Genomic DNA, 25,862 nt, shown 5'->3' on the forward strand with positions numbered 1-25,862 from the left:
TTACAATGAGAAAAAACAATCCAAACCAAAACAACAAAAACCATCAGGATGGTAAATTAATAACCACCCCAGAACTCCAGCCTGAGGCACATCTCAAACACGGACAAAGGCGGAGTATTTGCACTGCAACGTCTGAAAATTGCCCATTTGAGGAACTTCATTTCTGAGAGTTGAGAAATACTGTGGTTTTCTTTCCTATTGTTTCCTTAATCCAGAAGCAATTCAGAAACATCACAGCTCCTTGGGTAAAGCAGAATGACAAGAGCTAACACAGACAAATCCCCAGTCAGCACTAAATCTGTGTCTGTGGCCTTTCCCCTGAAATAGCTCTTCAGAGGAAAAGCCATCCTACTCAACTCTGAAAGACACCTTGTGTCTGTGCTTGCTTGGGCAGAAGAGAACTTCTTGCAAGATTTCTGGTAATTCTGGCTAAGGAAGGAAATTGCATGGAAATTTGTTAATGCACTTTTGAAGTAAGTATTCCCATTGAAAAAATCTGAAATATATTTTTTCCCATTTTCTCTTACCAAAAAGCTTGAAATCAGAGCTTTTATCATTTAATGTCCCAAATAATTTGTTGGTTTGAATAGTTCACATGTAGCCCAACCAAGCAAAACTGCTTTTTTATCAGTTCTGGTTGACAGCTGAGGCAATATTCCAGATGATTCTCATCCAGACTAGCTGAACAATCATTCTGGGCTTGTCCTGTTACTTTTCTTAAAACATCTATTTAGTCATCATATGCTTCTGAGGACTAGCATTACATGGAAAAGTCTTCTCATACATACTAGTAAAAAGATCTTGTCTAGAAGATGTATTTTAAGATCAGATATTACATTTAATCTCTCTTGCCACTGGAAATTCAAACCAGTCATCAGTAAAGGCTTTGTGTTCTGTTCTTGAGTCATCCACAGATGCCATGTACATTCTGAGCCATCAGTGTGTGATATGTTTTTCTTCTCTCTAACACAGGGCCACTGCCTTGCACAAGTCACATACCTGCCCTTCACACAAGTCATCCCTACACACTGTAAACTCATTGTAACAGGGTTTGACTCAATTCACATCTGGTTTTTGGTTGCATTTTCAGTGTGAGCAAGGATATCTGTGACATACCACGGTGGGAAATGAGGAGTTCTTGAATCAACTTCTGGTTACCCAACTCAGAGTCAGTAAGTAATTAAAAATAATACATCATTCAGTGTTTCACATTAACAAGGTTAGTTACAGAACTACTCAGAACGTTCAGTTTCCAGAATGAATGGTATATTATCAACCAGGGAGCTGAGGAAATCCTACCAAAGGTACATTCTAGCACCAGGTTGCAGTGACTTCTGTATTTGTTTTCTTGAAAATATTGAGAAATCAACACACTGGTTTCCCCTCAGATACATTCCCTTCATTCACTCAGGTAATATTTAATTTACTGTTATAAAAAATACTTAATGAGTGAGTCTTGGTTAGGTCTCATTGTTGTACTGCCTTATAGGACCCACACTACTGGCCACTTCTGGTTCTTCATTTTGGGATATCTAAAAAAGCTTCAGAAGGAATTATCTATTTCTTTCTGCATACAGATTTTCTATTCTCTTTCCAGTTGTTCTCAGCTAGTTCCTGATAAATCTTTTTCTAACAAACAGGCTCCACGTGAAAAATTGTACCAAAACCAAGCTTTCTCTGGTCTTTGACAGGTCCTCTGTGCAAGAGACAGAGCAACTGGGATTGCTGAATTATTCTGATAAACAGTTCTTTATTGTATTTGACCTTTGTTGGAGGCTCTTGGTCTCACAGATACCTTGTTTTCATCAGTGTAACTGTTAACTCAAGCAGTTAAGGATTCTTCATGACTACTAACACGTAACACTTCCCTCTAACAGAGCAAAGGAGAAAAGTTTGTCATGTCCCAGTTCAGAGATGACAAAAGGGAACGTCTACTCACCTACACTAACCCCTCCACATTATTTCAGATTACACTTCCTATCAATTTCAGATAAGACACCAGGCTGCCACTGCAGCAGATGAAAAGGGTTCTTTTTAGTGACTTGGCATTTTACTGTCGTGTCTTAAATGATGCCATTCTTGCAATTTTTTTTTTTTCCAGATAATTGTGCTACTAATACCTGAGACTTTTACAGAGGTGGTCTGTACATCATATTGCTATGGTTAAATTGAAGGCAAACTCTTCACTTGATTGCTTTTCTTAGCAATTTCTTTATCTTTCTTAAGTCTCACATTTCTTTTAGCCTGCGTATGAAAGGATGCTTAAAACAGTTTCAACATTCTAAGACTGACTCACACATTCAACTTGATTTCTAAGAGGATTAATAATTTCCTTACTATCATTGTTATGAAGCAGAAAAGATTGGAAAGGTTTATACTGACTTTTTTCCCTTCCTTTTTTTTTTTTTCTAAATTTAAAAGAAACCAGGCTTCTTTTCAGACAAACCCATTCCTGTGAACTAATCATTCTGGACAATAGCAAACCACTGCATATTAAGATCAAATCTGAAATCAAACATTCCTAGAATCTAGAAGAAAGACTTTTTTCCTTGTAATTTTTAAGTTGCTCAGATGACACAGAGATATAGTGCAAACAAAAAACCAAAAAGTATTTGCTTTGAAAATTACAGGCATTCAGCAGGAACTACGTTAACTGGATCAAGGAGTAAGACTGGAATGATGCTTTTAATGACATTTCTTCATGACAAGGTGATAAAAAGATTAATGCTTAACATTAACATCAAAGCACTTTGCAAACATGAATTAGGCTTCCGAAGTACACCACTAATCTGTTTAAAAAGGGTGAACTCAGGAACAGGAAGGACCTGTCCAACGTCCTGTTAAGCTGAAGCCCAGGTGAAGCCTGAGACACTGTGCAGTGTGAGCTGATCTAAACACAGTGAGGGAAAAGGCACCTCTGGTTTCCCGTAACAGATCTGGCTTTCTCTGCCATTTACATTTAGACAAAACAAGAGGAAGCTTAGCTCCAAGACTGTCCTTCAAAGAGATCTGTGGTTTGACAAAATTTGAGAAGTATCCCTCCCTCACAAAACATCTCATCTGAAGATCTGTTCAGAAACTCTCTAAGAGGCTTGCAAGAACTCTTTTCACCAAGATTTAGTGAGCTGAGCAAGCCTATCTCCCTCCAAAGCACTTTGGCAGCCACGTAAGAATGATGAGGTATCTAACAGATGGCGGTTACCAACTCCACTTTCGCAGGAAAGCCTTGAAGCTGATAAACTGTGATAAGCAAATTCAAGTGAACTGCACGGTGGAGAAGTAGCAAAGCAAAGCTGCTCACATCTTGTTCCCAAGAATTCTGGAATTAGCTACACCCCTCTCACATCAGCAACTGGGTTTGCATAGGATAATATGGTGGTGGAGAAAGAGTAAGACTTAAAACACAGGTGTGGCTATGGGCAGTTGCATCTGATATTCTTACAGGTGATGAGCTTTTTGTAATATCAGTTAAGCAACTGATAACCTGAACAGAGGTCACGATTTCATATAGAGTACTATAAAATGATGTTTCTTCTCTCTTGCCCCTCAAATTAGCTATTAGAAAGAGTGAGACTACTTTCCTCCTTTGCAGACCCCATCTCTCTCTGCAGACTAGAAATTCTTTTTCCTAAAACACTCTGGTTATCTGCCTCTCTACTCCTTCAGAAACTCCTTTTTCTATCTCTGGTAGCTCTAGCTGCTGAGGCAGAGACAGCTCTGAGCACCTCTGTAGTGCTGACCCTGTCTGGCTCTCTTCCTTCTCAATGCACTGGTCCATCAACAATGCAGTTTCAAGCAGGTGCTTAAAACTGCTTCAAATAAATGACCCCTAAATGAGGGCAAATTTACACAAAGATGTCTTCATTCAATTAACCAAAAGACAAAATTTGTTTCTGTAGTAAAATAACAGCTGGTTTTCCCATCCGGTGTCACGATGTTTATTCCATACTAAAGCTGAGAAAAATGTTGTGGAACTAAGAAATGGAGACCAAGAATTCATCTGTCCTCAGCAGTCATCCAAACAGGCCAAAAAAAATTTAAACCGTGGCCTATGTGAAATATAAACCTTCATCTGGGGACAAGACAGTGAGAATGGAATGCTGAGATCAGTATTTTCCACTCAGCAAGCACAACATTGCTCAGCTTTGTAAAGTTGAGTGTCTGACAACATACAACTTTCAACTTATTTCAGAAAATCTCAAGTCTGAATAATAAGGCACTTAATAATCAAAAACTTTACCTTATAAAATCCATTACAGAACTAGCATCAAAAATCAGGAATAATTTTAAGATGTATTTGCAGATAAGCTGATGGTAAAATCCATCAGCTAAAAGCAGACATGTTGTCATCTTACTGCAGGCATTCCATACTGTTGTCTCCTTATCACAAAAGTTTCATACCTTATTGGTGTTTTCTCGTGGGCAGCTCCTCTGAGCACTGACTCTTTCTTCTCCACAAAGCAGCCACCTGACTCCAGTTCCCTTCCCAACCAGCCACCCCACTCTTTTATTGCACTCTTCTTCTCATTGCTTACAGCTGTGGCCTGTTAAAGTCAGGCCTGTTCCTAATCTTTGATAACTGGCCCAGCTGCAACTCCTTAGGGGTAAGATTACTTTCAACACTATCTTTATTTTCTTATATTCTATCCCCCTACACAGACACACAACTGAGTACCACCCAACCAGACTGCCTTACTCCCCATCAGCTCAACTGCCTTAACTGTGTGTGAACATTTGTCTGAAACCTTTCTTCCAATTTTTCTACTGGAAATTTGCAACTCCAGGTGCTGCAACTCCCTCTATTTCTCCTTATTTGAGAGATAAAACATATGAGTTTAAAATTCATTCAAATTTTCAGGTAATACACTCATATTAACAGCCATCTTTCATTCCCAGATGTATGCAGGACATATTCAAGATCACCAGAAAGTATCAAGGCAGCTTTTGTCTTCACATAAACTCTAACATAGCAGAATAATAATGCTGTTTCTTCTGCCCCAACAGCTGCATCCATGAAGTCACAAAGAACTCCCTCCTTGACATGGAAATAAAGGTTACGTGTCAAAGAACAAAGAGAATCTCCAAATGCTATATCTTTACTTAGACAGGAATTACTTTGACAAAGACATGTGTATTGACAGATTTTCACTTATTTTTATAACTATACTGAAATTATCCTGCTGATAAGGATGTGGATTTACCCACTACAGGACCGCTCAAGTTGCTACACTTAGATGTTTCTGGGGACTAAGATAAGAGTGGACAAATGCAGCAGTGCATTTCTGTCCAGGTAATTTTCAACACAATCAGTATGAGAAGAGGTTTGGAGGCTGTGCTTTCATTCCCTCTCTAATCACTATTAACTCAGGTCAAGAGGCTCAATCTGACTCTAGACTAGAAGCTTAGAGTCTAGAAAGATTTACTACAGACACAGGAAAAATGACAAAAGGCTGCAAGAGTTCTGAAGCATCAGGACACAGAACCACAAAGCAGTTTCAAACATGAAGGAAGGGACATTCCTGGCCACAAACTGGCATCCTTAAAGCGGTATTACTGGCAAAAGTCAGGAGGTTCGGCTGCCAGGAGCAGATTTTAGCTCCTTTTCCACAATACACCATGATTTAATATTTGCATCTTAGAGTAAATCACAGTGTTGTCCCCCATCTCTGATACCTAGCTTGCTTACTTGATGGTACAATGTAACTGAATTTCTTCCTAAGAAAGCTTCTGGAGCAATGACTATTTTGAGAAATAACATTTCCCAAGCAATGTATATTGACTGTGATGAATTCCTATAAATGTAGAAGCTAATTAACAAGAACCTAACTAATAACTTAGTTGGATTTAATCCATATACTGAACTGGCAACATACACCAGAGAAAGAGGCAGAGGGTGAAAGCATACATTTGAGGAAGAAATCACACAAGACAGGCACTTTCAAAGTGGTTCACAGACATTTTAAATGTTGCCCAGGACCTCTTAACCCTTGGTCTCATCTACCTTCCATCACCCTTCCAGGCCTGTTTCTGCTCCCCCTCCTGCTATGTCCTCACTGCACACACAGTGCAAATTACCCTGACTTAAAGATGAAAGTGCCTAACAATCACATGTGTACAACATTCTTCTCAATAAAAGCAAGGTTCTGCAAATTTTGCCTTTCACTGCTTGTGGATGTCCTTGTGCATCAAATGCATGCAGCAGCACATGAAAGGGAAGGAAGTTTTCTTAGTAACACCATTTTTATTGCCAAGTTCCATTTACAAAGAAAGGTCTATTCCTTGTTCTTGTCCAGGTTTTCAATAGCCACGACAAATTCTCAATGCCAGCACATACAGACTCAGAAGTCTGGATTGCAGAAACATACACCAATATTCTAATTCCACTCCCTTCCCAGATGCTTAGTTACATTGTTCTTTAAATTAACATAAGAGATCACATTTACTCCAAATGTCTAACATAACTTACATTAAATAATTAATACTTATTGCCTGTAGAAAGACATTTCAGAATTCAATTCACACCATGTTTGGGCTTTTTTCCATGTAAATGTAAGTGCGTGTTCAGGACTTTTTTTCTCAAATGAACTATATTTCAGACAATTTACTGAAATATATTTCATAGGAGGACAGTCCATGTTCATTAAATGCTTTTTGTAGTGCTTAAATCCCAGGTACATTCATTCTTCTAGAAAAATACATTTCTACCTCTTTGCACTGAAAACAATCAAACTTACAAAGCAGCTAAAAATGAAGGAAAAAGTTTGCAACAAAAATATCAACACAGTTATTTACAAGTGGAGATGCCTAAAATTATCTTCTAAAGTTTGTAATGCTTCCAGAGGGTTTCCTGAAGTTGTGACAATGTATAGTTAGTGCTGTCCCTGGGCAAAACAAAGCTCCTAGACATTGTAATGGTCTATACATTTGCACACTTGCATCTATTCTCAATCTTTAAAAAAAAATCTTCACGTTCATTGTAAATACTTTTGCCACAGTTAGTCCTAAAAAACAGCCAAACACTAACCCTCAGATCTTCTCATACATAATATCAGATTGCAATTACTGTGTCTTAAACTCACTTTAGTATGAGTATCCATAACCAAAAATAATGGAAACAAGATTAAAAAAAATAAAAGTCTCATGAATCTTCAGATTATGATCGTAAAAGAATCCTGTGAACTAGGCTGGGCCTTAACTTTTGTCATCAAGTATTCTTAGTCATTACCTGCTTAAGCCATTTTTAGTTACTTTTAAAATAAATGCACTCCACACATTTATTTATGCTAACAAGACAGCCCCAACAATGACAAGTTTTTCCTTTCATATTAAGAACCAATCAATTCAAGTTAACAAAACAATAAACCAGATACCACCACAGTGCACATTTATTAGACAACCGAAATTTAGCTTTACATTTATAATACATTAACAAACACAAAATATATATTTTATAACACCTTGCAAAAGAAATCAAAATGAGCAGCGTGCAAATCTAAAAATGCTGGGAGATCAAAATAGGGAAAATTCTGTACAAATGTAATATAAAAATATGTTTCCATATGAAAGAACCCTCTGTTTGAGACTCAGTCAAGAACTGCATCTCCTATGTCTTTGTTGCTGCTCAAGAATTGAGCAGCAGAAAAACCCCCAAGAACTACTCCCCTCCCAACCCCTAAAAACATCCCACCCTAGCAAGCCCTGCTTGGATCACCCTCTGCTTTTCAGAATCCAATAGGAGATGGGAAGAGTTATTCTATTTGTTTCTAATTCATGCTGCAAATGTTGGGAAAGGTCAAGAGAAACACATCAGGCAAGCACAGGAGAACTTCTCCAAAGATTGCTAGATAATAGAAGAGCAGTGCCCAGGTGAATGATTTCTTAAGGTAGGTCAGTGGTGGTGAATCAGGGACACACCAAAAAACTCTTTCAAGAAGGACAGTAGCAGTTAAGAAGAGAATTATCAACATATATTTAGATGGCTACATTGGGCTGTCTGAAAGAAGGAGACTAATTACTTTGGAGGCAAGAGGCCTCAATCTCCCTGCCCCCAGCTGATGCCTCTGCAGATCTGTTTCAACCACAGGACTAAACCATTTCTTTTCCCAGACAGCAGCTGCCTGCCTGGGCAATGCTCTTTTAAAAGCAAGTTTCACTTCAGCTGGTTAGTGGAGACAAGAGCAGAATGTTTAGCTTGGTGTGGGTTTTCTGACTACTACTCCCTGGTGGTCAGTGCCACTGCTCCTGAGGCTATTCTGGAGCTCCCTGTCTGCTGCAGGAAGTGACTGATTACCCCAGAGTGACAGCACCATGGCAGTGAAGTGTTTACTCTTAGGAAGTGGCTTCATCCTTACACTCAGTTTAACCTGCTTGTCTGATAGCTTGCCTACGTCTTCAAGCATAAGTTTATTTTACTGCTAGTGAAATGACACTCAATTCCAGGGCAATTACTGAATTCCTGGATTGCTTGACATAATCACAAATTAACAGAAGACCTATTCTTCTATTTTCCTAATAACAGTATCTAAGTCATTTCCTGTGAAGCTCTCACTGGATAAGTGATCATGAGATTTAAAAGCCACTCAAAGGTAATGAAAAGCACTAAGACACCTTCCTTTCCCTTTGCCCCATTTCTTGTGCAGTACAGCTCAGGGGTGAAATTATTCATATGCATATGCACTGAAGAGACTCCTTGTGCATGGGTCTAATCTTGCTAGAACTGAATTTGAAATGAGATAAATTAAGATCAAGGTTTTCCAGTCTAAAATTAATTCTATTTAAGGGAACTCAGCCTGCACAGTGGTATTTTCTGTAATCTAGGTCAAGAATGTAAGGTTAATAACATAAAATGCTTTCTAATTAAGTGAGGCATTTTTTATAATGGTCTTCAGAATATTATTGAGACTACAGTGTAATGCTGCACCATTTTAGAGAAAGTCTAGACTGCAGTCAGTGCAGCTAATAAAAATTCATGTGGTTCTTGTGCCCAGATTGCTACTGATGTGTCTAGGCTTGTTTAGGTACATGCACATTAGCTGCAACAGTGACTGCATGAGTGCAAATTCATCTTAAGCATGAGACAAAAAAACCAAAAAGCAGGCTCTTATTCAAAAACCAAAAAGCAGGCTCTTATTCCAGTAACGCCAGATTTTCACACAAAATCCACTGCAGTGCTGAGGACATCTAACTCTGAGTTCATTTAGAGTTTAGGCCAATCTGGAATGGTCAGAGTATCAGTTAATTCAATTTGAGATAAAGAAGTCACAGAAAATTAGAACTCAAACTATATGAAAAAGTTAATAGGGGGAAAAAATTATTGGCATTCAGTAGCAGACACCTCATATATCCAGTTGGCAAAGATTCAATTATTATGTGAAGAAGACAAAAAAAGTGAGAAAAGTGAATTAGTCAATCTCATATATGTTTGTGTGTGTGTATATATATCCACACACACACATCACTGAAAAATAACTTCAAGTATTCCCCATGACAGCCAGGAAGAGGTACAAAAAGTGAGTAAAAACTTTGCAGATTCACCCATTTGGTAAGAACTCAATGCCAGTAGAGCCAGAATGAGGAAACAGATTGCAGTGGTGACTGAAATCAATACCAAGTAAACAGCAGTCCTCCTTTGAGGAATTGCCAACTCAGTGTTAAGAATAGACCAGCAATGACAAGCTATTCATTTTACTATTAACTTAAATTAACTTACTTGGAAATGGATGAAAAATCTTAAATTCCTTCCATGTTAAATTATGTATCAAATCAGCAAAGAACATTCCAAACTTTAAGAAACATCTTTCCCTTTTCTGTCAACTTGGTGTCAGGATCTAGGAAGTAATGTTAACTCAGAATCACTTTTATGTATGCTTCATGTTGTTTAACTGGGATACTATCCCAGACAGGAAAAAAAAAAATAAACAATACCTTTCAAGATCAGACTTGCAAAGGAATTATCAGTTAGATATGATGACCTTCTTCCTACATGACTATGAAAAATTTGAAAAATCTCTTTAGAGTAAAACTGCTTCTGTCTGCTTCTTGAAGTTGTCTTTCAGTTGCAGGGATAACACCATTCCTCAGATGTGTAGCAATTTGACTGTCAGAAGTGAACAAACAAGCTATAGCAATCTTTTAAAATATTTTACATTCCTCTCTAGGCAGCTAAGCAAAGACTAAAGTAGTCTCAAAAATCCCTTATGCTAATTTGAACAAGCATTGTGTTTTAACTTTAAATCAAACCTTGAAATAAATATTACATATGGAAAACATAATATTTAAGTTTGGAGTCCTACAAAGACAATACTGAATGTGGCCAAGCCTGCTGGTACTGTGCAGGCCTCCAAAAGATGAACAAGATTAGGATTAAAAAAAAAAACAACCAACCAACCAAAAAAACCCAAATAAAACCCCAAAACCCCTCTTCCACAAATAAAACCCCAAACCAAACACCAAACTGAAAAAAAAACCGCCCTGTCTCAAATGGAAGTTTTACCTCTGTCCTATAATATATAATTTTTTGCGGGTCAATGGCATGTCTCCCGTTTCAGAGACGTAACGATGCAGTACCATGAAGCTGGGGATCCAAAAGTCTCTTCACTTTGCCATAATACTGCAGACCTTCTGCAATTAATTAGTTCCTATTAGAAAGACAGTAGGTTCTCTGAAATATGTTCATGTTCTTGTATAACAGAAACTGGTAGGAAAGAACCAATCCAGATTCAAAAGTTTGGGTTTTTCTCTCTTCCCCAGTTCAGATACGCTGAGTATCCGATGTTGACTCTAAAAACTGCTGACATTCTCTGTCACCACTTGGTCCCTTCATGTGGACCTGAGGCCTCTCAGGCCTCCAGAAATATCTGCACTCCCAGAGGAAAAAAATCACAATTTGGTTGCACTTCCTTCACTGTTTATTACAGTCTGCATGGTGGCTTTAGTCAGAACATTCTCCCTCTACCTCTTTCACCTTGTCAACCTCAACTTCAGACTGCAAAGAGGCCTGAGGGATGCAGCTGAATGTTCGGATGCTGTGTGGATCCACTGGTGGCACCAGTGTGAGCGACTCCACGCTCAATGTGTCCGTGTTGTCATCTGTGAGTAAGGATATTGTGGGCTGCTGTGCAGGAATCAGGCTGGGAGACAGGTTGGCTGTTTCTGTGTCACTGGGTTTTACAGCATTTCTGCTGGACTTTGAAACAGCTGAAAGAGTTTCATCAGTCAACATCGTCTGACCGGAACTGGCCGTCAGAGGCTGCTCTGGAGCTGAAGCATCATCTGAGAAAAGAGAACACCAAGAACAATCAATACTCAAGTCAGTATGCACATTAAGCCTAACAATACACCATTATTCATGAGTGTTCAAGAATAACTGGGTAGAAAATGCAGTTCTGTGAAGCACTATGCTTACACATCCACATTTTAGTAATTAGAAATAAACCAAAATATTATAAAGGTGTAACCTAAAATGCCAATAGGATTATGGCCTAATTAGGAACCAGGCAATAATGTACATTTAGTATTAGAATATGTATCAATATTAGAAATATTCTTAGAGAGAGGAAGTTGAGGGAAAGAAAACCTCTTCAGTACTTAGTATGAACTAAAATGAACCCGCTACCCCTTACCAGGAAGATCTTTAGAAATAAAAGAAAAAACTGAAGAACCACTCTACAGGCAGCTTTCCCAAAAGGTGGCCTGTTTCTTACAAAAATTTGGAAGTCATTCTCTCAATTCATCCTCCAGATTCACATTTATGCGACACCTCAACCACAGAAAGCAGAATTATGGCAGAAGAGGATGGAGGATCATTGCCTTACTGCAACTGAAAGGTGCTGCAAGAGGCCTGCTTTACACAGCCTTGTGAGACATGGGGGTTTTGTCCTCCTGAGCATGGAGCATCCAACACTCAAAATTGAGAATAAGCATAAATGCTACAGAAAACTGATATGCTGCTGCACCTCCTACTTTATGAAAAAATCCCTCCAACTTTAATAGCTATTTGTGCTGTCCTTTTCCCCTAAAAATACTAGTGAACTGTCAAGCAAGCTGTTCATTTGGCTCAGGATGGAGAGGGAATGGACAGGATGAGGTGATACAGCCTTAGATGATCAAGTATGGCCAGAAAAGTCAGGTTTTTTTCTTTTCAGACTACAATAATAGATGCCATTAAAGTAACAGGTATCCAGCTTCAAGACAGACCAGTTTTAAAGCTTTTGTAAGAAACAGCATGTGTTCAAGTGTACAGGAATCTGCAGAAAAGCTTACAAGGCAATGTAGTGAATACAGAAGCTAAGAATTAAGTTATGGTTCTAATACACAGTGACCTTAAAAATATTTCCGTTTCATTATGATTCCAATTAGTCCTGGAAAAGAACAGAAAGCATGAACATAAGACAAAGGAAAAAAAAAAAAAGGAAAAGCAAAGTAGAGAATGGAATGGGTATCAGTAAGATATCAGTGGATAACACTAAAATTACTGATTTTTTTTTTTTTACCTTTCTGGTAAGATAACCCAAACAATGGTGTGTTCTCACTCCAGAAACGACTCACATGTACTTTTTGCTGAATTGGTGGCTAAAGCTTCTTGCTTTGATAAAAACAAGATTTATAGATGGTAAAAAAGTCTACTATTAAATAAAAGAGACATCAGTGGTTATTTTTGAACTGTAAGGACAGATTCAAAGTAACCCTACAGATTCTTCATCTGTCAAGAAGCTTTAGTGAGAATGTAGCAACTGATAACAGAGGAAATGATGCAAGAATCACATGGAAAATGAACTGCTAAAACAGTGAAATACAGGCTCATTTCTCTGAATTCCAAGCTAAACACAAACATTTCAGAATGCACACAACAGTGAGTTTCTGCTTTTTGAACCTATAAAATCTTAAATGACATCAAATGTTCTTTGCCAAGATAACTTTATAATCTTACTTATACTATAGCATGAATAGTCACCCAAATTCAGGATTCAGAAACCTGAGGCATTCTGGCAAGTAAAGTATTATCAATCAATGGCATTTGGCTCAGAATGTTGTATACAGCACATTCCTATTTAACTTCTGAATCTGCACTTCATTTCTTAAATCATTCCTTCCTCTCTCCCAATAGAACATCAATGTCTTTTCTTAATACTTGCATTTACGGAAATGATGAAAGACATATTCTTTTGTTACGCTGAATGTTTTGGTCCCTAAACCCTTCCAGGTAGGTTCTAAGTTAATGCTGAAGTGACTCCCTTCTTAATGCCACAAAAAAAAGTATTTGGAAAAAGTCATCATAAAAAAAGTATCTGGAGTTAACAAGTCCAAACTTTCTATATAGAAGTCTTAAAAAACATTAAAAAGAAAGATAAAAATATGTGAGCAGAACATACTGCCCAGTATTTCAGTGGCAGCATTTGTAGACAATACAAGATCAGAGCTCTCCTCTGCTTCCCTCCAGCTGTTATTTACTATTGCTAGAAGCCAGTCTCTCTCCTCTCAGGATGTCTTTAGTGACTGCCAGCCTCACTTCCATCACTATGGCACTGAATTTCAGGGAACAGTGGCAAATTGCTGTAATCCAGGGTGGCACTACTGCCAAAATTATCAGAAAGCAAATCCCAACACAGAAAAGGGTGGAGGAGGGAGAGTTCTGAACATTGTCTGGAGCTCACAAGAATGTCTGTCTTTAAGCAGGTACCAAGACAGGTACCAAGCTCTTGTTTCTAAAGAGTTTCACATACCCAACATGTTTACAGATGAATTTCTCAACTTGTTATCTGGAACTTCTCTTTATACTATATATAAAAATACTAACTGGCTTTCAAAAACCCAAACTCCCAACATTTTGTTGCAGTTTGACTTTTGGATAGAAAGAAAATTTGTAATTTTTCCCTGGATAAAACCACCAGTCACTGAGATATGCTCTGCTCTTAAATATCAAAAGGTTATCACCTAATACTAGAAAATAGCATTTCTATTTATCTCTCCCCAGGCCTCGATGTACTTAGGCAAGAGTGTTCTGGCACAAAATATATGCCAAATCTGCAACAAAACCAGGGAGAGTGAAGTCAGTTTCTTAAAATGGTTTTGATCTTAATACTGAGCTCTAACAAACAGCCTTCCATACCTCCAAACTTACTATACTTATTGAAAACAAGGTGTAATTTTGCAAGTTTGGGGGTATTATAAACTCTCTTTGGATGCAGAGCCTTCAACAGCCTTACGTGTTTTTCAGCACTTCTTTACTGCTGCCAAGATTATTGTTACAGCAAAAAAAAACCCCAACTAAAACACTCAGCTTGTTATATTAACTTATGTTAAGAAGGGTTATTGTGAAAGAAGTCAGAAAAAAACAGAAAAAGGAAAGAATGAATATCATCCACAGAGAAGTGTCCTCAGCTGTACAGCAACAGACTATGAAAGGATAACAAAAATACAAATTACAAGACATTAGGCAAAAAGTTGCAAATTAAATCTATAAAGATGAGAAAGGGTGTTTATAAAATATTAGCAGAGTAAAGTATCTTCATGCCATGACAGTAACAAAAGAAAAGAAAATTAGATACAAGTTCAAACAGATCATATAACAAAGGTCATCTGGACCGTATTTCCATATTTTTTTGCATCTACTCCTCCTCACCTCCTCAGGTAAGGACAATCAAACAGTCCATAAAGTCATCTGACAGAATCTGATGATCACAGAAATAATAAGCTTGTGCCATCAGAGTCCAGGGACAGTCTTATGCTGAATGCCTGTCCATTTGACCTGTGCTATAAAGAGATTTCTTGCTGCTGGCCAAGGACCTGCATTACTGTCCATACTGTTTACTAAATTTCACTACAGCCAGGGCTGCCCTGTGCAAATGAAGACATGGCTGCTTTGAAGCTGGAGGCTTGATAGCACAATTTCCACCTTTGGCATGAGTGCCCAGAGACATGGGAGAAGCTGCAGATAAGGCTTTCAGAAACAGCTCATTATTGCTTTACAGTTCTCCCAAAACAAAACGTATAGACAAATATTATGACGCTTTCTTCCGTTTCCTACCTCACTGTCACTGCTGTCAGCATGGAAAGCAAATATGTTCTATTGATTGTTATGGGCTTGTGAAGGCTTATGGAGGAACCTGCCTGAGTGGGTATTGCGGGAGTTTCTGCTGCAGCTGCTGCTGGAAGGCCTAAACCCAGTGTCCACCGTGACTGTCAGCCTCCGACAGACTAAACACCCGCCGGCGTCCTTTCCTGCCAGACCTTACTAGAGGGAAACACAGCCAGAAATCATACAGAGGCTTCAACAATGACACAGGGGAGGGAAACTGGAATGGAGACAAAGGATAAATGTTAGAGCAGCAACAAGAATAAGTGACAAGGACACACCCATAACTGCTGGTATCTTGAATAGAATTTGACACCACACCAAGAGCTTTCTATGTTTGGGAAATACTTCTGAAGCAGGAAGTATTCATTTTTTAAAAATAAATGAGTTTATATGAATTTAATGTTTTGCTTCCTATCTGAAAATGTTTGTAAGTTTGGGCTATGTCTGGCAATACCAACAGCACTTACATGAAGGAGGGCTGGCAGGTATTTATTTGCATTACAATCTACTCACCTGCTTTAGAAACTTTGAGAGAAGTTCTTTACCACAAATTCTGGTGACACAGAATTATTCTCCTTTCCCCTGGCCATGAATTATATGCAGTGCAGTACTGTGCAGGTGACAACACTTCAGACCACTCAGCCCTACTATTCTGAAACCCAACAGTAGCATTTACATTTGGTTTATGATAAAACCAAACACAGGGTTTGAAAAGATAACAGCAGTTCAGATGATGATGCTTGGTGCATAGAAAGTTCCTAGAAAAGAAACTTTCTAAGAACAAAAGCACTTCCTCACCTAGTCAGAAAATTACTAGAACTTCACAGAACAGGAGGTCAAACCACATTTACATTACTGATTATAGAGGGAAGAGACAGAGATGGTTTCAATAGGAAGGCAGGCACTGCTCTTATAAGCTCTCCAAGCTTGATTAATCACCCTCTCCTTGGAATGGAAATTTAATTTCACAGACTGGAATCCAATATGTTCTCTGCAACAAGGGACAGTTCTTGGTACTTATTTTAGATCTTTTATCATCAATACCTGCCAGAAGCACAAAATACAGCTTAAGTGGCACAGATCAGTGCCTTGTGAAGTCCTCATTACCTATTGCTCTGATGTAAACATTTTCTTAAGTACTGAAGCCAATTGCTTTTTAAAACTTAAGACAGCTTAAAAAGTAATAAAATACAGCACAGATGACATTAATACATTCATAATTCTGGAAGACTGCTAACTTACAGTAAGAGAGCTTCTATATCTAATCCTTGGCATATATGAAAATAAGCACTTTAAAGAAGTGTACAGTTCCAGCAGGGGTAGCCAAGACATGACTGTATTCTAAGCTCTGAAGCTTAATGATTAAAATCTGCCTAACGAGAACATTTTTACCTTATGCATAGCAGTATTGCAAAAGCACATGATAATTTAAAAAAAAAAAGTAAATACAAAGAAAAAACCAACCTGATAGCAGCACTTGCAGAACCCGACACTGATTTTTCTGTCTTGCTAAACATTCTGCTTTCTTTAAGAGATGATTTCTCCTTTTACAATTTTAAAGAACAATAATATTGTAAAGGGCTAAGCTTAATCCCCAAACACTGCAAATCGGGGAGTTGCCAGCCTTTAAAATATCTGTGCCATAAAGCAGCTTGACAGCTACTAGGTAGGACAGCCAATGAACTTGGGAATCATAGGAGATTATTTCACTCATGACAAAACAACTGAGGCAGCGCTGTGGGACTGTTTGATGCAGGTATGAGTGATAACAAGTAAATTATTTTTACAAAACATTGAACTAACGTAACTTTTCCCTGTGACACATTTTTGAAAGCTCTTTAATTATCAATATATCCTCTATGTTGTAACATTTTCTCTTAATTAACATGCAACTTGTCTTTATTTTGTTCTCATCTATCACTCTTTTATGTAAAAATTGGTGTCTATGTTTCAAATAATATTTCCTGAGACAACTCTGTGAGGATTTACAAGTATCATCTCAAATATATCAAACCCTGGCCAGTTTAAATCTGTCAATAAGACTGTAGCTTAGGACACTATAATCACAAGTTCACAGTATAAAAAGCTGTGTGGTTTAAGATGTTGCTCTTAAGGAAGGTAGTTGAGGTAGTTTCCTTGAAGTCCAGATAGGCATCTCCCCTTTATCTAGTCTGGGCTTCTTGTCTGAAGTTCCTGAGCAACCCAGGATGCTTTTCATGCTCAACAGCTTGAGCAGGGGCCAGAACAAAGAGGGGAGCAGAGAAGGAGGGGCAGAGAGGGGCACACACATTTGTGTGTGTGTGTTCAAAATGGAATGGGAAATGAGACAGAGTCAAATGTGACAGATGGCAGCAGCATTCAGGGGCTACCTTGGGACATAAAACTGATTTTGGTAACTGCTTGCTGCTCATCACAGACTGGTTACTTCCTCCTCAAAGGGGCTACTTCACATCATGCAAGTCACTGCTGAGAAGCAGAAGAGGAAAGGCATTTTAGCTTCAACTGTCCTCAAGTGGTTAAGCTACGGGAAAACCACTGCTTTACACAGAAGTGGGTGAATACCAACAGTTGTTTCCATATCCCAGCTGAGTGGTCAGTATGACCTGATATAACACAGACTGTGGTCATGGCACTGTCACCTCCTTCAGCAGAGTTCTGTTCATGCACAAGCTCACAGAACAGCCACCTGCACATGCCAAAGAGAGCCCCACTTTCATGCCACATCCCTGGCAAGTTTCCACTACAGATCACAATTACATGTAAGCACTACAAAAGGGAGAATACTCAAACTCACAGTAAACTTGTCAATCAGTTAATGCAGAGACACTGATCCCAAGAATGACACTACTGAATGGACACGAGATTGGCAAAAAGTGTCAAAAGAGTTCTGAGTGTTGGGGAAAACCCTTCCTACATTCACACCTCCCAAAAGACCCAGCTCCAGGGATTTCAGAATTCTCACTGGTCTGTCATACAGACCTTGAGACACCATCAGACAGTCAGCCACAGGATTTAAACCACTACTTGTGCTCATTATTGCCTACAACTACACTAAGCAGTTTGGTACAGACCAGGGCAGCAGCTTTGAAGAATTATGCACACTTATTGCTTGAGTCTGATTTTAGGAACAGTTTCTGTGCATTAATTAGGTTCTTTTGGGAAGAAACTAAACTATAAGATATGCTGCAGCTATGCACCAAATACACTTCCAACACTAACAGCAACATATTAGTCTGACCTGACCACTGGTCCTTTGAACAGCCACATACACGGCAGGGATTCTTGGTCCTAAAGGTCAGAGCAAATATGGTCCAGCAAAATCCCTAAGCCACATGCATGCACCTCAGTACCAACTGTGCATTATCCTACTGCAATAAAATACCTGCTCATGCACATAAAGTCACTGCCTTCCTCCCTGTAACTGCCCTCTGAGGAGAACAAAAGTCATCCCTGCAGCAGGTTAGTGAAAGTTGCTGATTTGGGATGGAGCAGCTGAGGCACATTGTCAGGTTCACTTCCTCTGACTTGGCTGAAGGTGACTGGGCCCAGTGGTAGGACCCAGAACTGGATCCTCACAGCTACATTTGCTAGAGCATCACATTAAAAAAAAAAAAATCAAGGCACACCCAAAGACAGTTTTCCTGCACGACATGTGACATTTTGCACATACTTTATGATTAAATCACAATGAAGGTTGAGGTGGGCAGTTCATGCAACCTAACTGGCAAAGTGCATACTGAAACCAGGCACTCCAAAATACTTTTCCTCTGGTTTTGGTTTGGCTTTTTTTCATTATTTTTATCTTTATTTTTGGGGGTGAGGAGGGCAGGGAAGAGTTTGGTGTTTATTGTTGTTTGTTTTTCTTCTTTTATTGGAAATCAATGAGCAGCCTCCTGTCATCAAGCTTTTTAAAATGCAGGAAAAACAAACAATTTTATGTTACACAAATGCCAATATACTGTGTAAGCAGACTGCAATTTTGTTAACTACAGTCTGTGATTATACTTCAATAATTCACTATCTTTTGATACTTGATGAGTAATTGTATGTTCTGGATCTATGCATTTTTTCATAGAAGCCAGATTATGAATGCTTGAAAGACCTCAATCTGAAACAAAGCATAGTCTTGCTTGATATTTTTGTGAACTAGCTTGAGTTGCTTATACCTACAGAAATAATATAGATTCTTTATTTTCCTTTCCTTTACCACAGTTTTGTCTTAGACACTCTTGGTAAGAACCTGTAGTTGCATTTCTCTTTCTGACCATAGAGGATTTAAATACAGCAGAGAACACTGTACATGAGCCTTTTTACACTGCTAAGGAGAAACATGTCATCAAATTCATGTTTTCTTATAGTGCCAATCCAGCCTGAGGGTTCTGACAAATGACAGCCCTTCTCTGTGCAATGACTACATATTACCTGGGTCATGGAGAGACTGGGTAACAGCAATCACTTGCCAACAGAGAAAATAAATTTTTGAACAGATGGTATATAAAAAACCATTCCAAATTTTATTCTGAAATTACACGAAGTGCAGGACTATTTTGTCTATATGTTAGTTTCTCAAGGTAAAAGATGCTTTTTAATCTAGAGTCTAGCTGCTAGAATGCTTTAAATATTTATTGTTAACTTCATCAGCACCCTTTCACTACCCTTTCCAGCAGTATTTCTTGCAGGGACACTCACTTTAAACATATAATGCACATTGGTCTGCTGTCACTGTTCAGTGAAACCTAAAAACACTCAATACCTAAGAAAGTTGCATCATTTCCTGTAGGACTGCAACAAATTTTAGATATAGATGGGCCTTCCAAATAAAGGCAAAATGGCATCTCTTAAAAGGGGTAGCCATAACAACCCTCTCAAAGAATGAGCAACATCAGAAGTGACCATTAAAATGAGGGCTTGCTTGAAAAGGTCTTGAGAATCAAGTTACCTCTATTGTTTTATAACCAAAATGAGGTGGAGTAGGTCACTTCCAGCATGAAAGCATTTCAGGATGCACCGTTGTGTAGCCTCCAGCCTGAGGCTTTGCCTCACACAATTTGTACTCAGAACAGACACAGCTACAAGATATTCTACAAATATTACATAAAAAGGAGGAATAATGCAACAAGAAGTTCCAGTTTAAGCATACCCACTAAATATACTGACCAATGCAAACACATGCAACCTACACGTGTGAAAGTTACACTGTTTATACTGCAGCCTTTTCTGCACCAATGAAACAGCCTCTTGAAATGTGGAGGTGTTCAACCACCAGAGTGCGATTGCAAAAACTACAATATTAACATCCTAAATAATTATTTTCAAATATTTCATATTTGGCCCAGTGCTACAAATTAACCTGAAGATCAGATAAACACACAAAAGTCAATGTCACCTAGTTCAAAAAAAGATTCTTCATGTGGAAATTAACCTATCCACTATGGTGGAAGGCTAACAGTTTACATTACAGATTTATTCAAACCAATACTTCAGTTAACAAACCACTGACAAAAAAAAAACCCCTCAAGATTCTAAACTGTTTGTGCTAGGAGAGAAGTCAGACAAGCAGGATATTATTTCACCAGTACTTTTAGTCTCTACTGAAAGAAACCAAGTATTTACAGTTCCAGAAAGCTGAAGAGATCACTACAATTTATACCACAATTTACTTTTAATTGGCTTAGCTGATTAAGTATCTAAAACCATAAAGCCCTACTCTTTTAATCCAATAACACAGCAACTTAATTTTACAATGAACTGCTCTGTATCCCTTAGTGCCTAGGCTGAAGGTGGTGAGTAAATACCTGCTGGGCTCTGAGCAGCAGAAGGAGTGGATGTCGAGCTTGCAGTCACTGAATCACAGCGCCCTGTACTGCCACTGCCACTGGAAGGGGATGGTGACGAGAGTGGGGATGGATTGTGCTGATTTATGCACTGGGCTACAGCAAAGCCTGCAAAATAGGACAGTGAAGTTTACAAGTTAAATATCATCTTAAAAGAGTTAAGCTGTTGAACAAACTGGGAAAGGGTAAAAGCAAATCCTGAATCAAGGTGATGCCAACCTCCTGTAGCGACCCAGAGGATGTGCCCTCTCCCACCTTCATCCTGGAAACCAGAAAAAGTCTGAATGTACCTTATTGAAAACAGGCTACAAGTGCTGATCAATGAATAAGGAAAGAGAGTTTAAGGGATTCAAAGCATTTTAAATCTTAGAGATTGCACAAACAGTCAAAACATATCAAAACTCTTCACTTTTTGATATAGTCAATATATTCACAGGTCCTTAACACAATGAGGAAAATAATTAAGGCAAAAGTGAACAAAAAAACTTCTTGGATAGAAGACCTACATTTTTTTACTGATATAACTTCAGAAAATATTAATCAATCACATCTAATGCTGGCATTGAATTTCATCCAGCCTCTCACAAACTAATTTTTTTCCAGTCTGAACACTGGAAAGATCTATACAGTGTCCAACAGCACTTCTTAGATGAGTCATTTTCTGGCTTCTAGTCTAATACTTCAATCTCTTTGCAGTGTAGCATCCTTTTCTTTCCTAACCACCTTGCATTCATTCCTTTCTCCTTCTATAAGCACATACCTAGAGCCACCTCTTTAGGTTTTGATACCAAGCAGCTTTTTAGAAGTTGATGCACTTCTTACAGCAAAAGAAGTGTCTTCACCATGGGCTGTAGGTCAGGTGAAGTACACCATGTTTCTGCTTCTGCAGCTCTCCTCCCTCTCTCCCATGGGAAAGCACTAATGCAGTAGTTTTTTTGGCAGTCCTGTGAATTACTGAAAGTAGCCACAATGTGGACTACAAAACACCTAACAATACTCTAGTTGCTACCTTCACTGAACAGTTAACACTGAAAAGGAAAGTATTTGACAATCGGGTAAGACTGAAAACACACCACATAGTTCTTGATCCTTTTATATAGGGAATCTCCCATGGCAGTGAATGGATGGTGAATTCACTCAGAGACTCTCCTATACAGGGAAGGTGCTGGTGCCATACAGGATGCAGCCACCCAAAACTCAGCTTAAATGGACATGTTACAAGAAGCTCTGAAAGCTTTGAAACATAGATATGCCAAGTCAGGAAAATGCTGTTAGCAGCAACACACTGACAGGCTGTGCTACAAGTGAAAACAACAGTGATGAAAGTACAGAAGAAAGCTCACAAACATCTGTCCTGCTAATAATCTGACTTGATCTGTAGTCCCACCTCCTACATTCTACCTCCCACGCTTACCCCAAGAACTAGACTGAAAACCACTTGCAGAAACACAATGCTACCTGAATTTCTGTAGCACTGCAGCATAGTTTTAGATAGGTATCTAAATGTAATTTTCACGAAGTTAAATTACAATTCATTATGTTCAAGATGAACACCACTCGAAAGAACTAAATCACTACCAAGGCAGGAGAGAGCGCTTTCAGTGAAAAACAAAATATTTGGTAAGGAGCTAATTATCCTATAAATGTAAAAAAATCGATGTATTTTATTTCAGAAACCAAACTGATTGATCTTCTACAATCATTTAGGTAAGTTAAACTGAGTTTACACACAGTGATGCCTGACAGTCTGCAAAAAGTTAACCACAAAGTGAACCACCTCAAATGTGAAAGACTTCCACATGTATCACTGGCCCTGAGTGCTATAGTTTTTAATCACAGAAAATGCACATTAGATTTTTCATACACAGTTCATAGTTTGAAATACCAGTTAGGATGGGGAAACAAGGAATAACCAGCAGACTTGTGACTACAGAAGTGAGGCAAAGCCAGTTGTTAATGTGAATGAAATTAAGAACAGCTCCTAAAGCCACTGGTACAGAAGAGCTAACATCAAGATATTTAGCCTCCCTTACAGTGCTGGTACAAGCCGCAACCATCCGAAGCATTCTTTATCCACAAAGTTTGCACTCCAAGGGAGAAGAAACCTTCCACCCTCACCAGAACAGCAGAAAACAGTAAACAAGGTCTCCCATGACTGTCATAGGGAAAACTGGTCTGATTTAGCAGGATTGCCAGCCCAAAGCTTCTGCAAAACAACATTAATGGATTCATGTCCTTACACGGGAGCATTTGCTTCAAAATGACCTCAACATATTTTCTCTGCCCAAACAACTGCAAAGGAAGAATTTTAAGTGTGCTAACGGAAGCTAATTTAGATAGGAGGGAAAGGTAAGCCTAAATAATTCAAAATACTGTAACTGGGAAACTAATGACCAAGAAAAAAAATTCTAATCAGGAAATTCCTACAGAAAATACCTGCAAAGAAAATGTGAGCAGAATTAATCATAGCTACAGGAAGCCAAATAATTAGGAGGCTCATTTGATGATGACAGGAATGTTAGTTTATACTACACAAAGGGTTCCAAACCTATGATTTTTTTTTCTTTCAGACTTTAAAATGAAGATGGTTATAACTTGATTGCTAACATGCTAATGTTAACTAGTTTTTCTCCTATTTTTTTCCTCTCAAAAACTTATTATCATCTACTAAGATATTAACAATGGATAAAATAGTAAGAGAAATCTATTGATTTTTGAATCTTTTGCTTTTCAAAATAAATTTACTTAGTAGGTAAGCAACCACACTTGTTAAAATATTTAGACATACCTTTTGCTGGAAATCATTAACATTTCCCTTAAGACATGCTGGGCATATAAATCTCAGAATAGAGCTGATACTTGAAACTAATTCTTGAGTTTGCTTAAAGAGGAAGTCATTATTTATTTACTTTCAATAGAAGGTCTTTTTTCACAAGGCCCTTACCAAATCTGCTGGTTTCTTTAAAACCAGTGTTCTTTATTTACATGGATTGCTTCAGAAGTACAATACGTTCATACATAGCTAATACATGAGATGGTGAACAGTCCTGCCAGCTACACTATCTCTAAAAATGCTCTAACATTCTAGCAAAGGTCAGTAACTTAAAATAGACCTTGGAGTATACTCATAGCCATGACTTCATGATGATAAAATTGATCAAGTGAGGGATTTTGCTTACGTTGTTCTCTGCTGAAAACTGTCCAGTCCAGCAGGCGATAATCACAGCATGTCCCTGCACTCTTCACTGCGTTCAGGGGGATGTTCTCAAGCATGGTGTGTGACATTCTCATCACCCTTCACTTGTCCTGCACAAAATCCAGTTTCAAGCTATAACAATCCTCAACCTGTTTCCCCCAAACACTAAGATTTTAACTGCACTGTGGAACAACGAAGGAAAATGAAGCCCAGTTTGACAACAATAAGGGAACATAAGAAGGTAACTGCAGGCTCTCTAGTGACATATGCAGAGCTTTATGTAAGCACTAAGAGAGAAACTGAATCAGACAACTGCAATGAGTGTTCTTGAAAATTCTGAATTCATTGACAATAGGAATTAGGGAACTCATTCAATAGCTGTATTAAAGCTCACACACTGCACACTGAAACTTGCAGGAGGAATGAGAACATTTATATGATTGTTAATTTCTTAAAAACCATGCTGGATTTTACAGCACTGACAGTCAACATGGTCCTAACAAAAGTAGCAATTAGTCTTGTAAAAATGTTGCCATAAAAACAGCTCTGCTTTAAATCTACAAAGGACATCATCACCAAGGGAAAGGGAAAGCACAATTTGATTCTTAAAAGTACAACCAAATTAACTGACTGTGCAAGCTCTGCAGAACTCAAACACCTGTAGGAGCTGTAACAGTAAGAAATTAATACACGAAGCCAGTAATTTAACTGCAACTTGTCCAGTAATTTTTTCAAAGCCACAAATTTCTCTTCTTGAAGTAAAAATCATTGCAAGCCTTATTAAGGGATAAGCACAAACAGATTCCTACAAAAGTCACTAGGAACAAGGAAATCTTATTCGTTCCTCAGCAAAGATAAGCTAACAAACCCACATTTGATACTGGTTTTGCAATGTAAAAAAGATGTAAAAACAGGATATTAATCCATTTTTATTATATTACTACCTGTCATAAAATGCATTTCAAAGATGCTGTACTTGAAATACTTCAAGTTGTGTGCCTCATTTCTTATACTTTGTCTCAAATAAAAGCTTCAAAATACTTTTCCCTCTGGATCTGCAAGTGGAAGTCTACATTTCCTGGATTCAAATAAAGGATGTCATTGCTTGAACAAACGACTATGTTGCATCACACCCAATATTCCCTTGCAAATGACTAGATGAAGTCATTAGTTAGGAACACAAGTGCACTCTCCTTAGAGAAAGCTGAAACAGTAACACTGGACTCTTTAGAACCACACCTTTTCCATGGAAGTCAGGTCGAATAAGGAAAACACTCCCCCTCACACAACATACAAACATACACTTGTCTTTGAAACACCTGACTGACAATACCTATGGTTTTATAATTTCTGTTCCCCAGTCAGGACTCAGGTAACTGAGCTTCAATTTAGTCTTAAAGCAGAAAAACATCTACGTTCTAAGTAATCTGAATTCTGTGCATTTGAATTCTGAATCACATTTAAAGAGAAATGCTGAGTTCTGTGAAATGACTGGCAGCAAGTGGTAATGAAATCTTTTGTATAATACAGCACAATTAAGTACTTTCAAGCAGTATGAGATTTCCCTTTAAAATGACTCAACCCAAAAGGAAAAACGTCATCTGGAAAAGAATTTCTGCAGAGAAGTCAATTTGGGAAACAGACAAAGAGATAAAAAAGCAAAGAGCTAATTGATTTAGAATCATTCCTTTAATCCCAGTTCCAAGTTAATGTTTTAGGAGTAGCTGTGGCCCTTTTCTGTCTTGCTCACTCTGAG

The 25,862-nt window shown here is 38.3% G+C and overlaps 1 protein-coding gene across 9 annotated transcripts in view; it reads right to left on the minus strand.

Moving 5' to 3' along the window:
* CLEC16A (C-type lectin domain containing 16A) overlaps window positions 1–25,862 on the minus strand; it is a 139,299-nt gene that overhangs the window by 72,385 nt on the left and 41,052 nt on the right. For 4 of the 9 annotated variants that reach the window (XM_084216758.1, XM_084216762.1, XM_084216757.1 and 1 more), the window contains exons 22-23: window positions 20,872–21,018; window positions 9,710–11,271 (exon numbers count right to left, since the gene is read on the minus strand). In XM_084216758.1, the coding sequence (XP_084072884.1) occupies window positions 10,931–11,271; window positions 20,872–21,018 (488 nt within the window). In that variant the 3' untranslated portion in view covers window positions 9,710–10,930. Of the gene's footprint in view, window positions 1–9,124; window positions 11,272–15,108; window positions 15,229–20,871; window positions 21,019–25,862 lie in introns of those variants that run through there. The other 5 variants (XM_084216761.1, XM_084216760.1, XM_084216759.1 and 2 more) reach the window with 4 other exon arrangements.

The sequence above is a fragment of the Fringilla coelebs genome (genome assembly GCF_963513975.1).
Source record: "Fringilla coelebs genome assembly, chromosome: 16".
NCBI classification, from domain to species: Eukaryota; Metazoa; Chordata; class Aves; order Passeriformes; family Fringillidae; genus Fringilla; species Fringilla coelebs.